The sequence below is a fragment of the Ictidomys tridecemlineatus genome, chromosome 5 (assembly GCF_052094955.1).
Source record: "Ictidomys tridecemlineatus isolate mIctTri1 chromosome 5, mIctTri1.hap1, whole genome shotgun sequence".
NCBI lineage: Eukaryota > Metazoa > Chordata > Mammalia > Rodentia > Sciuridae > Ictidomys > Ictidomys tridecemlineatus.
Genome location: NC_135481.1, coordinates 31,943,891 through 31,965,128, shown reverse-complemented (window position 1 = coordinate 31,965,128; position 21,238 = coordinate 31,943,891). Strand labels below are relative to the sequence as shown.

At 35.1% G+C, this 21,238-nt stretch overlaps 1 protein-coding gene across 4 annotated transcripts in view; it reads left to right on the top strand.

Annotated features, from left to right (window-relative positions):
• Galk2 (galactokinase 2) overlaps nucleotides 1-21,238 on the top strand; it is a 123,427-nt gene that overhangs the window by 5,558 nt on the left and 96,631 nt on the right. For 3 of the 4 annotated variants that reach the window (XM_040275610.2, XM_040275608.2, XM_005316548.5), the window contains exons 2-3: nucleotides 843-931; nucleotides 10,218-10,341. In XM_040275610.2, the coding sequence (XP_040131544.1) occupies nucleotides 843-931; nucleotides 10,218-10,341 (213 nt within the window). The remainder of the gene's footprint in view (nucleotides 1-842; nucleotides 932-10,217; nucleotides 10,342-21,238) is intronic. The other variant, XM_040275606.2, reaches the window with a different exon arrangement.

Genomic DNA, 21,238 nt, shown 5'->3' with positions numbered 1-21,238 from the left:
AAAATATTCAGCATATCTGTCATTACAATAAATTTCCTTTATTTACTGAACTTTTTTTTGTGTTTCTGTTTCTTGCAACTAATTAATCCCTAAGATCAATTAATTAATTACTCAACTTTCCTGAATATGGTAGGTTTAAATAATGTTTACAGTCTTGGTATTATTATTTAGGTATATTATGATGTCAGACTACAAACAGTGGAACTATTCACAGAATTAACCTGAGATGCTTTGATGGTATCAGATTATTAAATTTATTATAAGAATTTTGGATCTGGAAGGGATCTAGGAGGAATATCTAGTTCAAATTCTCTAATTTTTGAGAACAGAGGCTAAGGAAAAATGATTTGCCAAACTTAATGTGGTGCTGGTAATCGAACCCAGTGCCTCACACATGCTATGCAAGCACTCTACCACTAAGCCACAACCTCAGCCCCCAGTGTAGTTTTCATATGACTTCCTGTACTGCATTGAATGGTATATCCTCCCAAATTTATGTCCATTAGAACCTTGGAATGTGACTATATTTGGATTTCTTAAGTGGGCTTAGCTATACTTTGCATCCTTTAGGAAATAACAATGCTGTTGCCCTGGGGTTTTTAAGGTAGTATGTTACCAGAAGAGTTTACTTTTTCTCTTTTCCTTTTGAAGAATTAGTGGTGGAAGTTACATGAAGTGTGTGCATGGATGAGTTTGCCTCTTATGGGCATTTTCATTTTCTGAAAGTTGAACCCAGGGCCTTGCCCATGCTAAGTATGGGCTTTATCACTGTGCTACACACCCCCAGTCTCTTACAGATTTCTGATATATGATATTTTGAAATATTCTACTCTTGTTTTCAGATTGCTGAAGCTAAAGGAGATTTTTAACTCTAAGTTTGGATCTATTCCCAAGTTTTATGTTCGAGCACCAGGACGAGTCAACATAATAGGTATTTTAAACATTCCTTTAAATTTTTTGTTCTTCCTTTAATAAGATACAAATTCTTTTAGTATAGTTCTTTCTTAATTTTGCCCCAAATAGAATATTTTACACGTATATCTATTAAGATACTCTTTTACATAATTCCTTACTTTCATCTTTTGGTTGATTCATGTAATTAATGTTGCTTTTTTCCCATTCATTTTAAAAAATCTATATATTTGTTCAAACCCATTTGTTTTTATTGTTTTAATGGAAGATGAAAATTTTTTTCTATGCCATAGGTTATATCTTTAAAGTCTGGTGAGTAATTTGGATGACTGTACATTTTCTCATTAAGTTAGAGGGATGCTAAGAAATCCTATAACTCAATGCTTTTAAAAGTGTTGGCCCAGATTTTCAGGTTTTCTAGGTGTATTTTTTTTTTTTTATAATTCTTCTCTGAAATGCTTTTGAATTTTAGTACTTTTAATAGTAAATTATAGCCTTTTAACAATTTCATTTACTGTTTTTCTGTTCACCTCTATGTATATTTATAATAATAGATACAGTTTTAATTATATTGCATACAATTTTTATTCTTTTTATCATTTAATCTGTCATAAATATTTTCCTCTTTCTGTAGAGGTCATAATTATTTTAATGACTTCCTAATAGCTTACTAAGTTGATATTTTATACTTTTATTAACAATTTTCTTCCGTTGTACATAAATTTATTTCTAGTTTTCAGTATTATAGTCATTGGATAGAAAAGAAACAGATGAGAATGGCATTATTTATTTTTTCTTTTTTTTTAAATTTCTGGTGAGATTTTTCAGGTGGAAAGAAGTAATGTAGAAGAGAGGATGTACCCTCTTTCATGAAACTTAAGTTGTTCATTTCCACAAAAGGATTTGTTTTTATTCTGATCAACAAAATTGTTATCACTTGAGTTTTTATCATAAGCCTTGTTGAGATGGATATTATTTATGGAACATTATTTTGAGAACATGTAGAACTTATTTTGTTGGTTCCTAAATTTATTCAAGATCAAGGTAGACTTCAGAAATATATATTGCTTACGTATAGAGTTGTTTTCAACAGGTTTTACTTTATTATTTATCTATAATTTTATGAGATTCATTGTCAGGGTTATTGTAGAGATATTATGTAGGATATTTGTTGTGATTTCACTATCGTTTCTTTGAAGATACAAAGGAGAAATTTTGCATTGCTAAAGGTATGAATCATATATATCTGTACCATATATTAAGTCTCTACTAACCACATTTGACTGTTTAAATTTAAATTAATTAAAGTAGTTAATTAGTAATTAAAGTAATTAAGTAGTCACCTTTCAATGCTCAGTAGCCACATGTGTCTAGTGGTTTCTATATCAGATAGCATAGACATAGAACATTTTCATATTCATAAACATTCTATAAGACTATACTCGCATCCTAAAAGTTTGTTTTGACTTCCAGAAAGGTCAGGAAGAAAAGCTGCCTCTAGTCAATCTTGAGTTTGTCTCACTTATGTAGTCCTTGAGAGTGACCTGGGTGGCTAGTTCCTCTTTAGGTCTAGAGCATAAGGAACAGTGGCTGCCAGATAACTTTTAAAACTTTGAAGACTATCTCATTTATATTTTTACTTATTTAGGACATAATTAATGTTCGAGGGGTTGAGTTGAATCTCTGTGTTTTGTCAATCCATCTTTGATTTTCCCATTTTCCTTTTTTCTATCTGGAATATCTTTACCCCATATCCAGGCTATGCCTAATTTTTGCCCATTCTTTTAAGATACTGTTCAAATAACCCTGCCATAAAAGATGTCCTGGAAGTTACGCTGTCCACTCATTCTCATACATGGTATACCATAGTATTCATTGTTATAGTAAGCCAGACCATTAGAGAGTTTCATATAATAAATGAACCTATAGTAGAATTTCTTTACTAAGCTGTATAATTTGGTTTTATGATCCATTTGAAGGATGTTAAAGGAAATTAGCCATATGGAAAACAACCTTGTGTGAGTTTTTTTTTTTTTCTTTGACTCCTCAAAAAAACAAAAGAATTCATTTGGTCAGTTCAAGTTTATTTATAAGTAAAAAGGAAGAGAAAAGGTCTTACAAGAACAGGAACCAGGATCTGGGTATGTGGTTCAGTGGTGGAGCACTTACTTAATATATTGAGGCCCGATTTCAGTCCCTGGTACCACAATCAACATTATCATCATCATAAAATGAGAGCAGATGTAAGAGATAGTGTTCCCTGATAGGTGGCGGAAACCTTTGTTGTTGTTGCTCTCCATGTGGCTGGACTGTGCCATAACCCTTTGGGAGATGTATGTCCTCTGAGTTTATTTATTGCTGTAGTTCAGGCCACAGGTCCTTTGCCACAGTGGGAGAATAGAACCTCTGGAATGGGTTTTTCTTGAGAAGTTTGCTAATTTGTAGCAGTTGGTCAGTGATTTCTTATTAAGTCTGTCTGTCACCACCATGTGGTGGCTGGAACTCAGCTTGGAATTCTATGGAAAAAAAGCAAAAGGAACCCAGTCTTTTGGTGGCTTTAAGATAATCATAAATGCCTGTTCTTGAGCCTAGTGGGCTTTTAGGTAAGATGTCCTGCCCACTGGGATGTATTGCTGAGCATTCAGCTTTGATAATGTTCTCAAAAATCTTGCACTCATGATTCCTCCTCCATTGGTCATGGAAAGCATTCCTTAGAAGCCAGTGGTTCCAGAGCTCAATTATCAGTAGAGAGGTCAGTGTATCCTCCTCTTCCATGACCCTGTTATCAGCCATTGACAGTATAGACAAGTCCATTAAAACATTCAGCATTTTGTGTATCAAGTACATTGACAGATGCTGGCTACACACCTGACAAAAGCCTTATCACGGAGAGACCAAGTACCTTTGAGTGGTAGTAGCACTCCAGGAACTAAAGCTGCAGAGTGAAAAGGAAACAAAAGGAGAGAAGCAGTCTGTTATCAGCTCAGTCCATCTCAAATGTCACCCTCCTTTTTTTTTGTTTTTTTTTTGCCCTAAGGAAAAGCCCAGAGGTTGGCTCATTTCTGGTTCCTTTATAGCCTTCCCTGGCCCAATTCCTAGCACCATGTATTTGTAAGGAGGGATAAGAAAAGAAACCCATCAGATAAATGGAGCCTCTTTGAATTGATATTCCTTCAAAAGTTTTGAAAACCTTTCTTCTGGAGGTTTTATCATATAGCCCTACAGAGGAGCCCAGAAGCCTTCTCCGAAACTGATCTGTGTCCAATCTATCTGAGTGGCTACAAATCCAGCAACCTTAGAATGGCCTAAGGTGGACATTCCAGTGATAAAAGTAAGAAACAACTGCCATGGACCCATAATCTCAAACCTGTAATTGAAATGTGCTCATGCCCACTGGCTTTTAGGGCTCTTTCTATTCCAGGGACTGTGTAGAGAGTTTCTTGCACCTTACTTGCTTTACCATTAGCTCTGATGAAGGATAGATAATATCTTTTATTGAAATATTTATTAAATAAATCTTGAATAAAAAGTTTTTGAGTAAGAATTTACAAATAGAATATTTTATTTTTATAAAACCCTGAAGAAATAGATACTATTTCTATGCAAATTTTACAGAAAAGTATCCAAATTGAAAATATCTTAAATTTAGCTAGAGATGAAAACATGATTGGTTTCTCAGAAGCTTCAGTACAAAGCTTATACTTACTTATTGTGTGGAAGAAAACATTTTATACTGCTTTAAAGTCAGACTAAATAATCTCAGCAGTGATGTGTGATTAACTTCATTACCTATTTTCATATTATTTACACTAGAGAAGAACTTCAATAATTTCTTACTAGTTAAAGAATGTTTGTGCGAATCTGAAACCTAGGCTTCTTGATTCTTTTACCACCATCAACATGAGCATTGGCCCATCATACTATAGAGGTGCCTGCTGATGAGTTTGACTCTGCTGTGCTCCTGCCTTTTCAGATAGGTCTGGGTATAACTAAAAGTCAGACTTGGCAGGGGACTCTCTTTTAAGCTGAAATTTGAGTTTCCTTGCTTCCTGGTAGACATAATGTATCCCTTTATCCTGCAGCCAGTTCTTCAGGCCTTGTTTTGTAGGGCAGGTGAAAGCATACAAAATTTTTCTATACAAAAAAAAGCATTTTCCACCAAAACAAGGCTTATACCTTTATTCAACACATACCTTGCTGAGAAAAGGAAATAGAGAAAGTAACTTTCTATTTGCCTTATTGTATTCATGTTCAGTTATTGTTTTGACCACTGTCTTGAATATCTCCTATTTTTTTTGAATAGTACTTTGTCTACATTAGGAGCTGACATTTCCATAGAGACTTGAGAGTCTAAAAATATCAAGAACCATTAATATATTTGTGTCTTCATTTATGATCTATTTTATTGACAATAAAAATCCTACTACTTTCTTAAGGAAAAAAAAATCCCAACAGAAACCAAAGACAACTGAGCCTCATAACTTGAACTAGATCAGAGGCAGTTCTAAAGAAGAAAGCAGCAAATTTTTGTTTTTTTAAAATTTTACTATAGTCTTCTGTTATAAGGTGGTTAATTTCAAGGACTAATGTCACATTCCTCGTGACAAAAACACTCAGGGTCACTCCAGGTGAACTGGGCTGCACAAAATAACCATGTAAGAGACAAAGATACCTTTTTCTTTGGAGTCTTGTGTTGGCTCCTCTGACCTTAAGGGTCCACAGAAAGAAAGCGAGCAAGAGTGTGCTGAACCCTTTTATTGAGGAGAAGCCATTCAAATGAGGCAAGGGGACGGGTTTCAGGGGGTTGAATCTAGCTTGTGATGTCTGCTGTCAGCAAGTTGACTGACATCTAGGAAGGTCACACCCAAAGGCAGAGCAAGAGAAGGGGATATACAAAGTGTTTCTATGGAACATTCAGTCCCAAACAGGACAAAGGGGTAATATCACAAAGGACCAGGTGAGCGTAGCTCAATCCATGGGACGACATGCCTACATCTGAAGACGCGTCTTCAACTTCTGGGACCATGACGAGATGTAGTGACTGTCAAAGCCTCTCCATTCTGGGATAGAGAATGCAAATCATTCAGAGTAGCCTCCCACAGACTAAGTGAAGAACTCCATGTTTGGACAACTGAGTGGAAAACTGTGTTCTAAGTGAGCGAAGAGGAGAATTATTTTCAGCTTGAAATGCCTTTGGATAGCCAAGAAAGGCACTAGGATATGAGCTTCTGAAGCTCATTGAGAAAATGAGGGGTTGAAGCTAGAGATTTGTTATGTGTCCTCTATGTGGCAGGCATAAGGATCACCTTGGTGAGAATAAAAAGGCATAGTTCCTACCCTCATTGAACAGTCCAGTGGCAATTATGATGGAGTTATTAAGCACTTTGATAGCATTGCCTTCAGACTGTGTGCAGCACAGCCCTAGGAATTCACTGGGGTTTGCTCCGGGGCTACTGTTGAGCAGGGATGCCAGTCATGCAAACGGCTCAACAAGAGGAGCCTCTTTTTCACATCCATGTAAAATTCCATTTGAACAAAAATATCTACGGCTAAACTACTTCTTAAAAACATTTGACTGGGAAGCACAAGGTACAATGGAAGTTCATAGGTCACCCGATTCAGATTTGAAGGGGCTAGAGAAGTCTCTTGGAGGAAGTTATAAGTGGTGACTCTAGGATAAATAAGTTTTATCATGAGAAAATGGAATCGGGAGCTGAGAAAAATCCAGGGGTCAGGGGATGACTAAAAGTAAAACCTTTTTATAATGAAAAATATAAATATATAAAAAATTGCAATAGTATAATAAAATCCCATGTACTTATCACCTAGCTTCAGTTATTATCAATACAGGCAATCTTATTTTGTTTTGAAGATAGTTATTAAGGACATAAAATATAGGATATGTAGGTATAGTTATTGGGGAAAAGGTCACAAGGGAGTACCATCAAGGCAGAGGGTGAAGATAACTGAGGAACTGGTAGAACAGAATACCCCTGAAGGCAAGAAGGACTGGTGTCTAGGCATTGGAGGATGTCCACTTTGACACTTAACAGGAAATAAGGAAGTGAAGTATGTCTATTAATGTGGGTGAATGAATAATTATAGTATAGATGATTGAGGGAGTTTATGTGAAGGGTAGGAGAGAGAAGGAGCTGGAAATTTAGGAAGGCAGGAAATCGTTCTTGGATGAGAAAAAGAAATAATGGACAAATGAAAGGTTTGCTGGAGAATTATTAGTGGTGCAGTCCACAAAGTTGTGCATTTTCATTCTGCTTTAGCTAGTCTAAGCTGCCTGGGTTTTTGATGTAGGTTTGAGGTTTTGTTTTGAATAAAGATTACAAGAGAATGACAGTAGACTAAAGAAGTTAATAATATTAGTAGGAGAGCAAGTGAAGTAATACACCTTGGAATCTATGCTAATTAGAAAAAGAAAGAAAGGTAGGAATTTATAAAGTAGAGAAGGCAAAGAAATGAGTTTGAAAGGCAGGTGAGTGGGAGAAATGGTAGAATGGAAAGTTTTAGTAAAAAGTATGAGATTTGAAACAATTTTCATAGCTAGACAATTCTAGGTGATAAGAAAGTCTACAGTCATTATTGGATTTGTCAAGGCCATGGAAGTATATGGCTGAAGCAGAGAGGAGTCGACTCAGGCTTTCTGGAGGCCAAGGAATTGAGAAGCTGGGGTCTTGGACTAAGTGGTTTGTCTAGATATTATCCAGTTAGTTGCAGAATGGGGAAGGAGAGGGAAATGGAACCACATGCTGAGGTCTTCAGTGAGGAGTAGAGTCACCAAGGAGTCATAGATGAAAGTAGTGAGGAGAGGAGAATATGGCATAAGCCTCAGAAGAAATACAGGAAAAGGGCTTGGAAATCAGAACAGGAGGAGGACATCAACTTCTTTTAATTGCCTGGGGTTGCAAAGAAGCATTATCCTTAGAGATATTGTTTTAGGGGTAGGATTTTCCTGATAAATAATTCCTATTCTAGTAAATTCGTTGATTGTTTTCTAATTTAGAAAGGTGTAGGCGGTTTGTAAATGATTCTAACATAACTAGTTAGTACACATAATAAAGTGAATTTCAATCTTTCTTAAAAACTATTATAATTTCCATCAAAATATTGAGGATGTTATAGTTTTGTTACACTTTCTTCCCAGCAGGTCCTGCTCCTTCCCCACTGTTTCATCTGGGGTGATTTCTTTTCTTTTTTTTTTTTAATCGGTTTTGACAAACGGAGAAATTGTTCATTTTCAGAAGGCTGCCATTCATGCTGCCGCCTTCTCAACAGAATGAATGCCTCCTTATTTTTATTTGAATATATGTTTTCTACTTATTTTATATTGTTGTCCTTTTGAAGGTAGTTAGAGAAAGATAACTTTGAAAGCCAGCTTTTCATTTGTCATTATTAATCCCCCACAAAATATTTTAATGTCATTTTAAAGAGCACATCAATGTGGAAAGAAAATACTTATGCCCTATATGTAGAATAACAATATAATTATGCAATTGAATTGTCTTCTATTAAATTTTTGTTTCCTAGTTGATTATTATCTGCTATAGGAACAATCAGATATAAAAAAATATGTACCAGGGAAATAAATGAGCTCACTCATCTTATTTCATTTAGCATAATAGTCTCTAGTTCTTTCCATTTTCCTGCAGAAGACATAGTTTTATTTTTCTTTATGGCTGAGTAAGCTCATCTTTCTTAAATTTGTTATTTTGTGTTTTAAGTCTCATGACTAGTGACCTTGAGTTTAAATGGTAACTTGGGTAAACTGTTTTGGTATAATGGGGAAAAAAATTTCTGCTGGTGATTCATAGAAGAATTAGAATGAAAAGAATAGTTTATTACCTGTATTTGCTTATATGTTGAAAGAGCAGCTTAAATATTTTTTTCCTAGCCTTGTCTAGCATATTAAACACAACTTATCAGTGCTGATCAAATTGCTAGACATTTGGTTATGCCACAATGATAACCAAAATCTTTATTTAGAGAGCCATTGGCTGGTAAGGAAGAGGGTGGAACCCAAATAATGTTAATATAAGGGAGAATGTACTTAAGCCTTCATTGTTTATATTTTAAATTATAATACAAAAGAGAAACAGAGAAAGAATATATTACTTTTTTGTTTTATTCTTTTTTTCCTCCCTTTTTTTGTGCATTATAGTTGTACATAATGATGGAATTTGGTGTTACATATTTGTACATGCACACAATATAACAATAAAATTTGGCCAATAAATCTCCCTAACACTTCTCCTCTCCCTCCCCATCTCCTGCATGTTGGTCCCTTTCCTCTAATGATATTACTTTGATTTTCATGAGATTTGCCTTCACCTCTCTTTTCCTTTTTTCTTCTATCTTCCACATAAGGGAGATGACATACGACCCTTGACCTTATGAGTTTGACTTATTTCACTTAGCATAATAGTCTCTAGTTCTCTCCATTTTCCTGCAAATGACATAATTTCATTTTTCTTTATGGCTGAGTAAAACTTCATTGTGTGTATATACCACGTTTTCTTTATCATTCATCAGTTGATGGACATCTAGGCTGGTTCCACAGTTTGGCTACTGTGAATTGTGCTGCTATAAACAGAAGTATGCATGTACATGAGTGTAATTCTTAAGGATAAATACTGAGGAGTGTGTATAGCTGAGTCATATGGTGGTTCCATGCCTAGTCTTTCAAGGAACTTTCATACTGATTTCCTTAGTGGTTATGTTAATTGACAGTCTCACCAACAATGTAAAAATTAGTTCCTTTTTCTCTACATCCTCTCTAACATTTATCATTATTTGTACTCTTGATGACTTCCATTCTGATTGGTATGAAATGAAATTTCAGGGTAGTTTTGATTTGCATTTCTCTAATTGCTAATGACATTGAACATTTTTTCATATATTTGTTGGCCATTTGTATTTCTTCTTTTGAGAAATATCTGTTTAATTCATTTGCCCATATATTACTTGGGTTACTTGATTTTTTTTGATGGAGATTTACTTTTCTTGATGCCATATAGCTAGTCACATAACATAAATTTTGAAAATGGTCCTTATGAATTAGGAATTGGAGCAAAGCTTAAGATTAAAAATATTCAAAATATTGACAGAAACCAACTAGTAGAAGTTTCTGGCTCAGATGTGTGGGGTAAAAGGAAAGCTGAATAACTTTCTTCCTATAGTATGTTTATTTTCTGTTAAAACATGGCTCATGGTCAAGTTTTTCTTGTGTGTCAACTTACTTGAGCTTCTTTTGTTTCATATGGTAGCAGTGATTAAAAAAATGTTGTCTTTTCTAGGAGAGCACATAGATTACTGTGGATATTCTGTTCTTCCTATGGCTGTAGAACAAGATATGTTAATAGCTGTGGAACCTGTGAAAACACACACTCTTCAGCTGGCCAACACAAATCCCTTGTATCCGTGAGTATTTAGGATTGCCAATGTATGTGTAATCTGTGTATGTGAAGTATGGTGGTGTTTTTTGTACCCAAGTGGACTCTTTAGAAGATATCAAATTTAGAGTAAGTTATGTAATTTATTGATATTTCATACTTGATATTTGAAACTATCTAAGGCCACTATTAAATGTTTGTTCATTCATTTAAGAAACATTTATTGAAGACTTAACCATGTACTACACATTGTCTTAGATACTGAGCAATCTGTTCTTGCCCAGAAGGTATTTATCATCTACTGAAGTAACAGTCTCCAGAAAAGGCAGTTGTGCTGCCTTTCCTTTGTTACTATGGCATCCTTTAATTCTCTTGTCAGAACATCTTACTAGAAGGTATTACCATTATTTGTATCTCTCAGTATAATATAAGCTTTGTGATTTTAGATATTGTTGTCACTCTTCTTTCATGTTCTAGCCTCAGTATAAGACAATTTGATGCTTAATAGGGGTTTCTAGTATGTATACTTTATTAAGATGAATAAGTATTTTTTTTTAAATTTCTAGTTTACTAAGATTAAAAAAAATTTAGCAATGGGTACTGAATTTTATTTAATGTCTCTTTAGTCTTGAAGATCAGTTTTTCTAATGTGGTGAATTACTTCAATAGATTTTCTAATGTTGAGCCATCTTTGCATTCTTGTGATAAGCCTTACTTATATAATCATGAGCCACATAATGATGTTTTGGTTAATGATGGATCACCTATAGGATAGAGATCCCATGAGGTTATAATAAAATTGAGAATTCCTATTGCCTATGTGTTTTAAGTCCATTGTTATTACAAAAGAGTCAGAAAGGTTTTAAAAAGTTTATAAGTAAAGAAGTTATAGTAAGCTAAGGTAATAAATTGAAAAAAATTTTAGTAAGTTTAGTGTAGCTTAAATGTAGAGTGTTTATGAAGTTTTGTCATGTATAGAAATGTCATAGGCCTTCATATTTATTCACCATTCACTCACTCAAAGCAATTTCATCTTGCAAGCTCCACTCATGGTAAAAGCCCTTTACAAGTATACCATTTTAAATCTTTCATACATGATATATTTTTTATTGTATCTTTTCTTTTTTGAATATGTTTAGATACACAAATACTTAATATTTTGTGTTATAATTGTATATAGTACAGGTTTGTGGCATGGGAGCAATATGACTTAGGTGTATATAGGCTGTACCATTTAGGTTTATGTAAGTACTTTTTACTTTGTTGTTTGCACAGTGAAAAAAATTGCCTAATGATGAATTTCTCTGAATAAATTATTCTATCATTAAGTGATGCATCACTGTATCATTATAGATTTGATTATAAAAGAACATATAGTTGGCACATTTTATTTTTGACTTTTTGTTCATCAGTCAGTTTGCTACAATGACATTCATTAGTTCAGCAAGTATTTTTGATAAGGCACTATATAAGGTTGTAGACATAGAGATTTCTTACTTTATATGAAGATTACTGCATAGAATTTTTTTCCTACTAATTTTGTATGGTTTCTAACATAGCTTACCTACCTTTTGGATCTTTTAAAGAAAAATTTATATTATCTCAAACATTTAAAAAAATAGATATTTATTTGTAGTTGGATCCAATATCTTTATTTTATTTATTTATTTTTATGTGGTGCTGAGGATTGAACCCAGTGTCCCGCATATGCTAGGTGAGCACTCTGTTGCTGAACCACAACCCCAGCCCCTCAAACGTATTCTGTGCCATTGTTTATGAATATTTATGGCTGTAAAATGTTTTGTCATATCAATTTACTAAAATTAACTATTTCCACATTGGTGAATATATGGTTTTGGTTTCATTTTTCACAAAAGCAGATCCAGAGATAGACTTGGAAAAAAAGTAGAATATTTGGCAGATGATCTCAGGAGCAGTAGTGAAAGATCATGAAAATTGAATTAGGGAAGTAGGGGTGAATTATCAAGGTAGATAGCTCCTATTTTTCTTGGTGAATAGTAGTGGAGTGTTTGGCTTACCAAAATTAAGAAATTTTCTGTTTTCCAAAGTGGTTGTTCTGTTTTATGTCCTTACCAGTGTTGTATGAGAGTTGAAGTAGTTCTACATCCTTGTTAGCATGTGTTGAAGTTTTTTTTTTGCAAATACTCAAAATAATTTTATTTGTTTTTTACTTCACTATTATCTTTCTTAAAATATTTATTCATTTATCTTTTTATTTTTAAAAATATTTTTTTTAAAAAGAGAGAGAGAAGAAAGAGAGAGATTTTGTAATATTTATTTTTCAGTTTTCAGTGGACACAACATCTTTATTTTATTTTTATGTGGTGCTGAGGATCGAACCCAGTGCCCTGCACATGCCAGGTGAATGCGTTACCGCTTGAGCCACATCCCCAGCCCTTAAAAATAATTTTTATTTATTCTAATTTGTTGTACATGATGGCAGAATGCTATTTATTTATATTACACATATAGAACACAATTTTTCAAGTCACTGGTTGTACACAAATATTTTCACACCATTCGTGTCTTTATACATGTACTTAGGGTAATGATGTCTAACTCATTCCACCATCATTCCTACTCCCTTGCCCGCTCCCTCCCCCTCTCTCCCCTTTGCCCTATCTGAAGTTCCTCCATTCTTCCCATGCTCCCCACTCATTGCCATTATGAGTCAGCATCCTCATATTAAAGAAAACATTTGGCATTTGTTTTTTTGGGATTGTTTTGCTTCACTTAGCATTATATTCTCCAACTCCATCCATTTACCTGCAAATGCCATGATTTTATTCTCTTTTAATGCTGAGTAATATTTCATTGTGTATATATTCCATAATCTCCCTATCCGTTCATCTACTGAAGGGCATCTGGTTTGGTTCTACAATTTAGCTATTGTGAATTGTGCTGTTATAAATATGTATGTGACTGTGTCCCTGGAGTATGCTGTTTTTAAGTCCTTTAGGTAAAAACCGAGGAGTGGGATAGCTGGGTCAAATGGTGGTTCCATTCCAAGTTTTCCAAGGAATCTCTATACTGCTTTCCAGATTGGCTGCACCAATTTGCAGTCCTACCAGCAATGTATGAGTAGGACTTTCCCCCCACATCCTCACTAATACTTACTGTTTTGTTCTTAATAGCTGCCATTTTGACTGGAGTGAGATGAAATCTTATATTAGTTTTGATTTGCATTTCTCTAATTGCTAGAGATGTTGAACATTTTTTCATATGTTGATTGATTGGGTTATTTGGTTTTATGGTGTTGAGATTTTTGGGTGCTTAATATATCCTAGAGATTAGTGCTCTATCTGATGTGCAAGTGGTAAAGATTTGCTCACATTCTGTAGGCTCTCTCTTCACCTCACTGATTGTTTCTTTTGCTGAGAAGAAGCTTTTTAGTTTGAATCCATCCCATTTATTGATCTTGGTTTTAATTCTTTTTTTTTTTAAAGAGAGAGAGAGAGAGAGAATTTTTTTTAATATTTATTTTTCAGTTTTTGGTGGACACAACATCTCTGTTTGTATGTGGTGCTAAGGATAGAACCCGGGCCACATGCATGTCAGGCGAGTGCACTACCACTTGAGCCACATCCTCAGCCCTTGGTTTTAATTCTTAAGTTATAGGAGCCTTATTAAGAAAGTTGGGACCTAATCCAACTTGATAGAGATTTGGGCCTACTTTTTCTTCCATTAGGTGCAAAGTCTCTGGTTTAATTCCTAGGTCCTTGATCCACTTTGAGTTGAGTTTTTGCATGGTGAGTGATAGAGGTTTAATTTCATTCTGTCACATGTGGATTTCCAGTTTTCCCAGCATCATTTGTTGAAGAGGCTATTTTTTTCTCCAATGTACGTTTTTGGCACCTTTGTCTAATATAAGATAACTGCAGTTATGTGGGTTACACTCTGTGTCCTCTATTCTGTACCATTGGTCTAAAAGTCTATTTTGGTGCCAATACCATGCTATTTTTGTTTCTGTTGCTCTGCAGTATAGTTTAACATCTGGTATAGTAATGCCACCAGCTTCATTCTTCTTGCTAAGGATTGCTTTGACTATTCTGAGTCCTTTATTTTTTCCAGATGAATTTTATGACTGCTTTTTCTATTTCTATAAGGAATATCATTGGGATTTTGACTGGGATTGCATTGAATCTGTATAGTGGTTTTGTTAGTATGGTCATTTTGACAATATTAATTCTGCCTATCCAAGAACAAGGGAGATCTTTCCATCTTCTAAGGTCTTCTCTAATTTCTTTCTTCAGCGTGTTGTAGTTTGCATTGTAGAGGTCTTTCACCTCTTTTGTTAAAATTTATTCCCTAATATTTTAATTTTTGAGGCTATTGTAAATGGGGTAGTTTTTTTAGTTTCTTATTCAGTGGATTTATCACTGATATACAGAAATGCCTTTGATTTATGGGTGTTGATTTTATATCCAGCTACTTTGCTGAATTCGTTTATTAGTTCTAGGAGATTTCTGGTGGGATGTTTTGGATCTTCTAGGTATAGAATCATATATAGTTGGCAAATAGTGATAATTTGAGTTCTTCTTTTCCTATCCATATCCCTTTAATTTCTTTCATCTGTCTGATTGCTCTGACTAGAGTTTTAAGAACTATGTTGAATAGAAGTGGTGAAAGAGGGCATCCCTGTCTTGTTCCAGTTTTTAGAGGGAATGCTTTCAATTTTTCTCCTTTAAGAATGATGTTGGCCTGGGGCTTAGCATAGATAGACTTTACAGTGTTGAGGTATGTTCCTGTTATCCTTAGTTTTTCTAGCATTTTGAACATGAAGGGATGCTGTATTTTATCAAATGCTTTCTCAGCATCTATTGAGATGATCATATGATTTTTATCTATTGGTATCTATTTATATCTTTTTATCTATTTTATTTATTGATTTCTGTATGATGAACCAATGTTGCATCCCTGGGATGAACCCTACTTGATCATGGTGCACTATCTTTTTGATATGTTTTTATATTTGATTTGCCAGAATTTTATTGAGAATTTTTGCATCTATATTCATTAGAGATATTGGTCTGAAGTTTTCTTTCTTTGATATGTCTGTTTGATTTTGGAATCAGGGTGATATTGGTCTCATAGAATGTGTTTGGAAGTGTTCCTTCTTTCTCTATTTCATGAAAGAGTTTGAGAAGTATTGGTGTTAGTTCTTCTTTAAAGGTCTTATAGAACTCAGTTGTATATCCATCTAGTTCTAGGCGTTTCTTAGTTGATAGGCTTCTGATGGCATCTTCTATTTCCTTGCTTAAAATTGATCTGCTTAAATTGTGTGTATCATCCTGATTTAGATTGGGCATATCATATGCCTATAGAAATTTATTGATGCCTTTGATATTTTCTATTTTATTGGAGTACAATTTTTCAAAACAATTTCTAATTATCTTCTCTATTTCTGTAGTGTCCATCATAATATTTCCTTTTTTATCATGGATGTTAGTAATTTGAGTTTTCTCTGTTCTTCTCTTCATTAGCATGGCTAATGGTTTATCAATTTTATTTATTTTTTTCAAAGAACTAACTTTTTGTTTTGTCAATTTTATGAATTGTTTCTTTTGTTTCAATTTCATTAACTTCAGCTCTGATTTTAAGTATTTCTTGTCTCTTACTGCTTTTGGGATTGATTTGTTCTTTTTTTCCTAGAGCTTTGAAATGTAATGTTAGGTCATTTATTTGTTTTTTCTTCTTTAAAGGAATGAACTCCATGCGATGAACTTGTGTCTTAGAACTGCCTTTACAGTGCCACAGAGATTTTGATATGTTGTATCAGTGTTCTCATTTACCTCTAAGAAGTTTTTAATCTCTTTTTTTAGGTCTTTTGCAATCTATTGTTCATTTAATATAATATTATTTAGTTTCCAGATGTTGGAGTAGCTTTTATTTTTTATTTTATCATTGATTTCAAATTTTATTCCATTATGGTCTGATAGAATGCAGGGTAGTATCTCTACTTTTTTGTATTTACTGAGATTTGCTTAGTTTCTTTGTTTAGCTTTTATTTGGATGATCTATCCAGTGGTGAAAGAGGTGTGTTGAAGTCACCCAGAATTATTGTGTTGTGGTTTGTTTGACTCTTGAATTTGAGAAAAGTTTGATTGATGAAAGTAAATGCTCCATTGTTTGGGACATTTATATTTATAACTGTTATGTCTTGTTGATGTATGGTTCCCTTAAGCAGTATGAAATGTCCATCTTTATCCCTTTTGATTAACTTTGGCTTGAAGTCTACTTTATTTGGTATGAGGATGGAAACCTCTACTTGCTTATGTAGATCATGTGAATGGTATATTTTATCCCAACCTTTCACCTTTTGTCTATGGAGGTCTTTTCCTATGAGATTAGTCTCTTGAAGGCAGCATATTGTTGGGTCTTTTTTTTTTTTTTTTTTAAATTCAGTATACCAGCCTATGTCTTTTGATTGGTGAGTTTAGGCCATTAACATTTAGGGTTATTATTGAGACATGATTTGTATTACCAGTCATTTTTGTTTAATTTTGGTATTTAGCTTTACTTGGTTTCTCCTTTGGTTGGCTTTTCCTTTATTGTTGTTCTTCCCTTGGCAGATTTTCATTGTTGTTTTGCATTTCCTCCTTGTGGAATATTTTGCTAAGAATGTTCTGTAGTGCAGGCTTTCTTGCTATAAATTCTTTTAGCTTTTGTTTATCATGGAATGTTTTTATTTCATCATCAAATTTGAAGCTTAAGTTTGCTGGAAATAAGATTCTCAGTGGGCATCCGTAAACTTTTAGAGCTTTGTATATCTTGTTCCAGGATCTCCTGGCTTTGAGAGTCTGGGTTGAAAAATCTGCTGAGATCCGAATTGGTCTTTCCTTATAGGAATCTGGTTTTTCTCTCTTGTGGCCTTTAAAATTCTATCCTTAATCTGTATGCTAGGCGTTTTCATTATAATGTGTCTTGGTATAGATCTGTTATAATTTTGTACATTCAATATTCTTTAGGCCTCTTGTATTTGATTTTCCAATTTATTCTTCATGCTTGGGAAATTTTCTGATATTATCGAAGAGATTGTACATTTCTTTGATTTGAATCTTTGAAATTTCCTCTATCCAATAAATCTTAAATCTGGTCTTTTGATGGTATTCTATAATTCTTGGATGTTCTGTTCATGGTTTCTTACCATCTTCACTGTGAGATCAACTTTATTTTCAAGATTGTATATTTTGTCTTTATTGTCTGTGGTCCTGTCTTCTAAGTGATCTAGTTTGTTGGTGATATAGCTATTGAGTTCTTTTATTGTTTCTATCATTTCCAGGATTTCTCTCTCTCTCTCTTTTTTTTAAATATCTCTATCTCTTTCTTGAAGTAATCTCTTGCAACCTGTATTTGCTCTCTTATCTCTTTGTTGGTGTGATTGATGGTTGCCTGAATTTGTTCTCTTATCTCTTTGTTGGAGTGATCAATTTTTGCCTGTACCTGCTCAGTTCTTTAATTTAAAGTTTGTTCTTTAATTCCCAAATCATTTTAGTTATGTATATTTTGAACTCCTTCTCTGACATTTTACCTATTGCACTATCTATGAATTCTATTATTGTAGTATCTTGGTTTGTTTGGGGCACTTTCCTCCCTTGTTTTTTCATGATGTCTATGTGTTTTCCTCTCTTGCAATGTAGATCTGCAGTATTACAGCTTCTGCTTTATTATACTATCCCTACAGTTTACCAATACCTCGCTTTTAAGGGAGAGAACAATATTATAGCACTCAATGTACCCAACGTGCAGTCATATATCAGTTAGCTTCTATTTTTATGTTAATAGTTTTGTCACTATAATTAGAAATGACGAGTTTGGTTATCTTCTACCATATAGTCAATAGGTTTGCATAATGGTTTACAGTTTCTGATGGTGAAAGTGGAGACTGGGGGGTTGGCTGAGATGTTTATGAGGTAGGATGTGAGAATATGGAGGTATTAGATTATATGACTAGTGAGAGGGTAATCATAAGAAGTTGGCTGTTAGTGGGGGGAAACAAGAGATAGGCAACACCTTGCAAGACTCCTTGTTATCTCAGCAACAGGATAACTATTAGCACCCCTGGTAGACAAACCTCCGGTGCAGCCAGGCCCATAGGGACTTTGGTGAAGTCTTACCAGGTCCTTATTGTTGTCCCTTGATAGAAGCAGAGCTATCCCAGTTTCGTGGCGGTAGCAGCCTCAAGTCTATTTGTCTCCTGATGTTGGCTGTGGAGCCACGCTTTTGGTGAATAAGGAACCTCAGTGCAGGGTGGCTCTCTGTGCAGGCAGGGGGTGTCTGTCCCTCCAGATCTCCAGGCTGTGGGTGGCACAGGGTGGGCGGGCTCTCCCTCCGGAAATCTGGGCTGTGGTGGCATAGGGCGAGTGGGCTCTCCCTCCCATTGAAATTTTAACCATGCTTCTAATTTTAATACAGTGTGGTATTATCACTGTTTTTTAAAATTTTAATTAATCCAACTAGTGATGTTAAAATCTTTTCTTGTGCTTATTTGCCATATGGATGGTTTAATCAGTTTTTTTTTTCTGCTGTAACTAAAAAAAAAACCCAATAAGAATAATTTTAGAGGAGGAAAAGTTTATCTGGGGGCTCGCTGTTTCAGAGTTCTCAGTCCATAGACAGCTCCATTCTTCAGGGCTCAAGGTGAGGCAGAACATCATGGTGGAAGAGTATGGTGAAGTGAAACAGCTCAAGACATCACACCAGGAAGCAGAGAAATAGACTAAGCTCATATGTATACCACAAAGGCATGCCCCCAATGACATACTTCCTCCAGCCATACCCTACCAGCCTACAGTTACCACTTAGTTAATCCCTATAAGGGGAGTAATTCACTGATTGGGTTAAGGCTCTTATAACTCAATCATTTTACCTCAGACCTTCTTGCATTGTCTCACACATGAACTTTTAGGGTACACCTGTTATCTAAACCATAACATTCTGCCCCTGGCTCCCAAAACTTTATGCTCATCTTACAATGTGAAATACATTTAGTCCATTTCCAAGAATCCTCATAGTTTCAACCATTGGAGTATTGCTCAAAAGTTCAATTCCAAAGTCTGTTCAGAGACTCAAGGCAAACTCTCAGCAGGAGCTCTTGTAAAACTTAAAAGCAAGTTACATGTATCAATTATATAAAGACACATAGTAAGCATTTTCATTAATACTGGTATAGAACCAAAACAAGACCAAAATCCATCTGGGCAAGGAAGTCTTGTAGCTTTATATCCAGCATCTATAGCACACAGTATCCTGATGTTTTCTCCAAAGGGCTTGTGTAGCTGTTCTTCTATGGCTTTGCTGGTTGCAGTCCACATTGGCTTGTCTCAGCCCAATTCCAGCAGCTTTCCTTGGCAAAAGTCCCATGTTACTGGCAATTTTTAATCTTCGGCGTATCCACTGCAACTTTAGCTTCCTCCTCACATCTTCCTGCATTGCCTTCTCAGAGGCTGCCTGCTGGGACTCCAACTCTACTATACTTTGCCCGGCCTCCCAGTCCTTCTCCTTTGAAATCTTGGTGGAAGCTTCTGTGACCTCTACCTTTGGCAACCTGCAATCCTACCAAACCAGCACCATGTGGTTGCTGCCAATGTCTGCCACTATCTTGAGCAGTAGCCAAGCCTCCAGTGACCATGCTCAGCAGCTTCTGAGTGCCTGTGTGGCTGAGCATGGTGAAACAACTTTCTAGGCTGTCCTGTGCAAGCAGGTTGCCTCACTGATCTCTGCTCAAAGAAACTTTTACTTTTACACCCTTGAGCCTGAGATGGGTGTGGTCTTGCCAGTTCCTGAGAGCCCACAATTCATCTTTCTTATTGTTAATGGTCAAAGCCTGTAGTGTTTCTTTCTTTTTTTTTTTTTAGTTTCCTTTTTTTAATTGTTGGTTGTTCAAAACATTACATAGTTCTTGACATATCATATTTCACACTTTGATTCAAGTGGGTTATGAACTCCCATTTTTACCCTGTATACAGATTGCAGAATCACATCAGTTACACTTCCATTGATTTACATATTGCCATACTAGTGTCTGTTGTATTCTGCTGCCTTTCCTATCCTCTACTATCCCCTCTCCCCTCCCCTCCCCTCCCCATTTCTCTCTCTACCCCCTCTACTGTAATTCATTTCTACCCCATTGTATTATTTTTCCCTTTCCCCTCACTTCCTCTTGTATGTAATTTTGTATAACCCTGAGGGTCTCCTTCCATTTCCATGCAATTTCCCTTCTCTTTCCCTTTCCCTCCCACCTCTCATCCATATTTAATGTTAATCTTCTTCTCATGCTCTTCGTCCCTACTCTATTCTTAGTTACTCTCCTTATATCAAAGAAGACATTTGGCATTTGTTTTTTAGGGATTGGCTAGCTTCGCTTAGCATAATCTGCTCTAATGCTATCCATTTCCCTACAAATTCTATGATTTTGTCATTTTTTTAATGCAGAGTAATACTCCATTGTGTATAAATGCCACATTTTTTTTTTATCCATTCATCTATTGAAGGGCATCTAGGTTGGTTCCACAGTCTTGCTATTGTGAATTGTGCTGCTATGAACATCGATGTAGCAGTGTCCCTGTAGCATGCTCTTTAGGTCTTTAATGGCTGTAATGTCTTTAACAACCACACATTCCTTAGCCCTGGTTTTACCTACAGTTTTCTGGCCAAATGCAAGTTTTTCAACCTTTATGCATCTGTTTATCACAATTAACTTTGCTAAAAGCCACCAGCAATATCCGTGGCACTACCTGAATACTATGCTGCTTAGAAATTTCTTCTGCCAAATTAAGCAGTCCCTCACTTTAAAAATTAGCCTCTCAGAAATTCTCAGGACACAAGCAAAATGCAGACAGAATCTAAGCAAAATCTTAGCCAGAATGTAACACTAATGGTCTCTAGTTTAATTTCCAATTGAG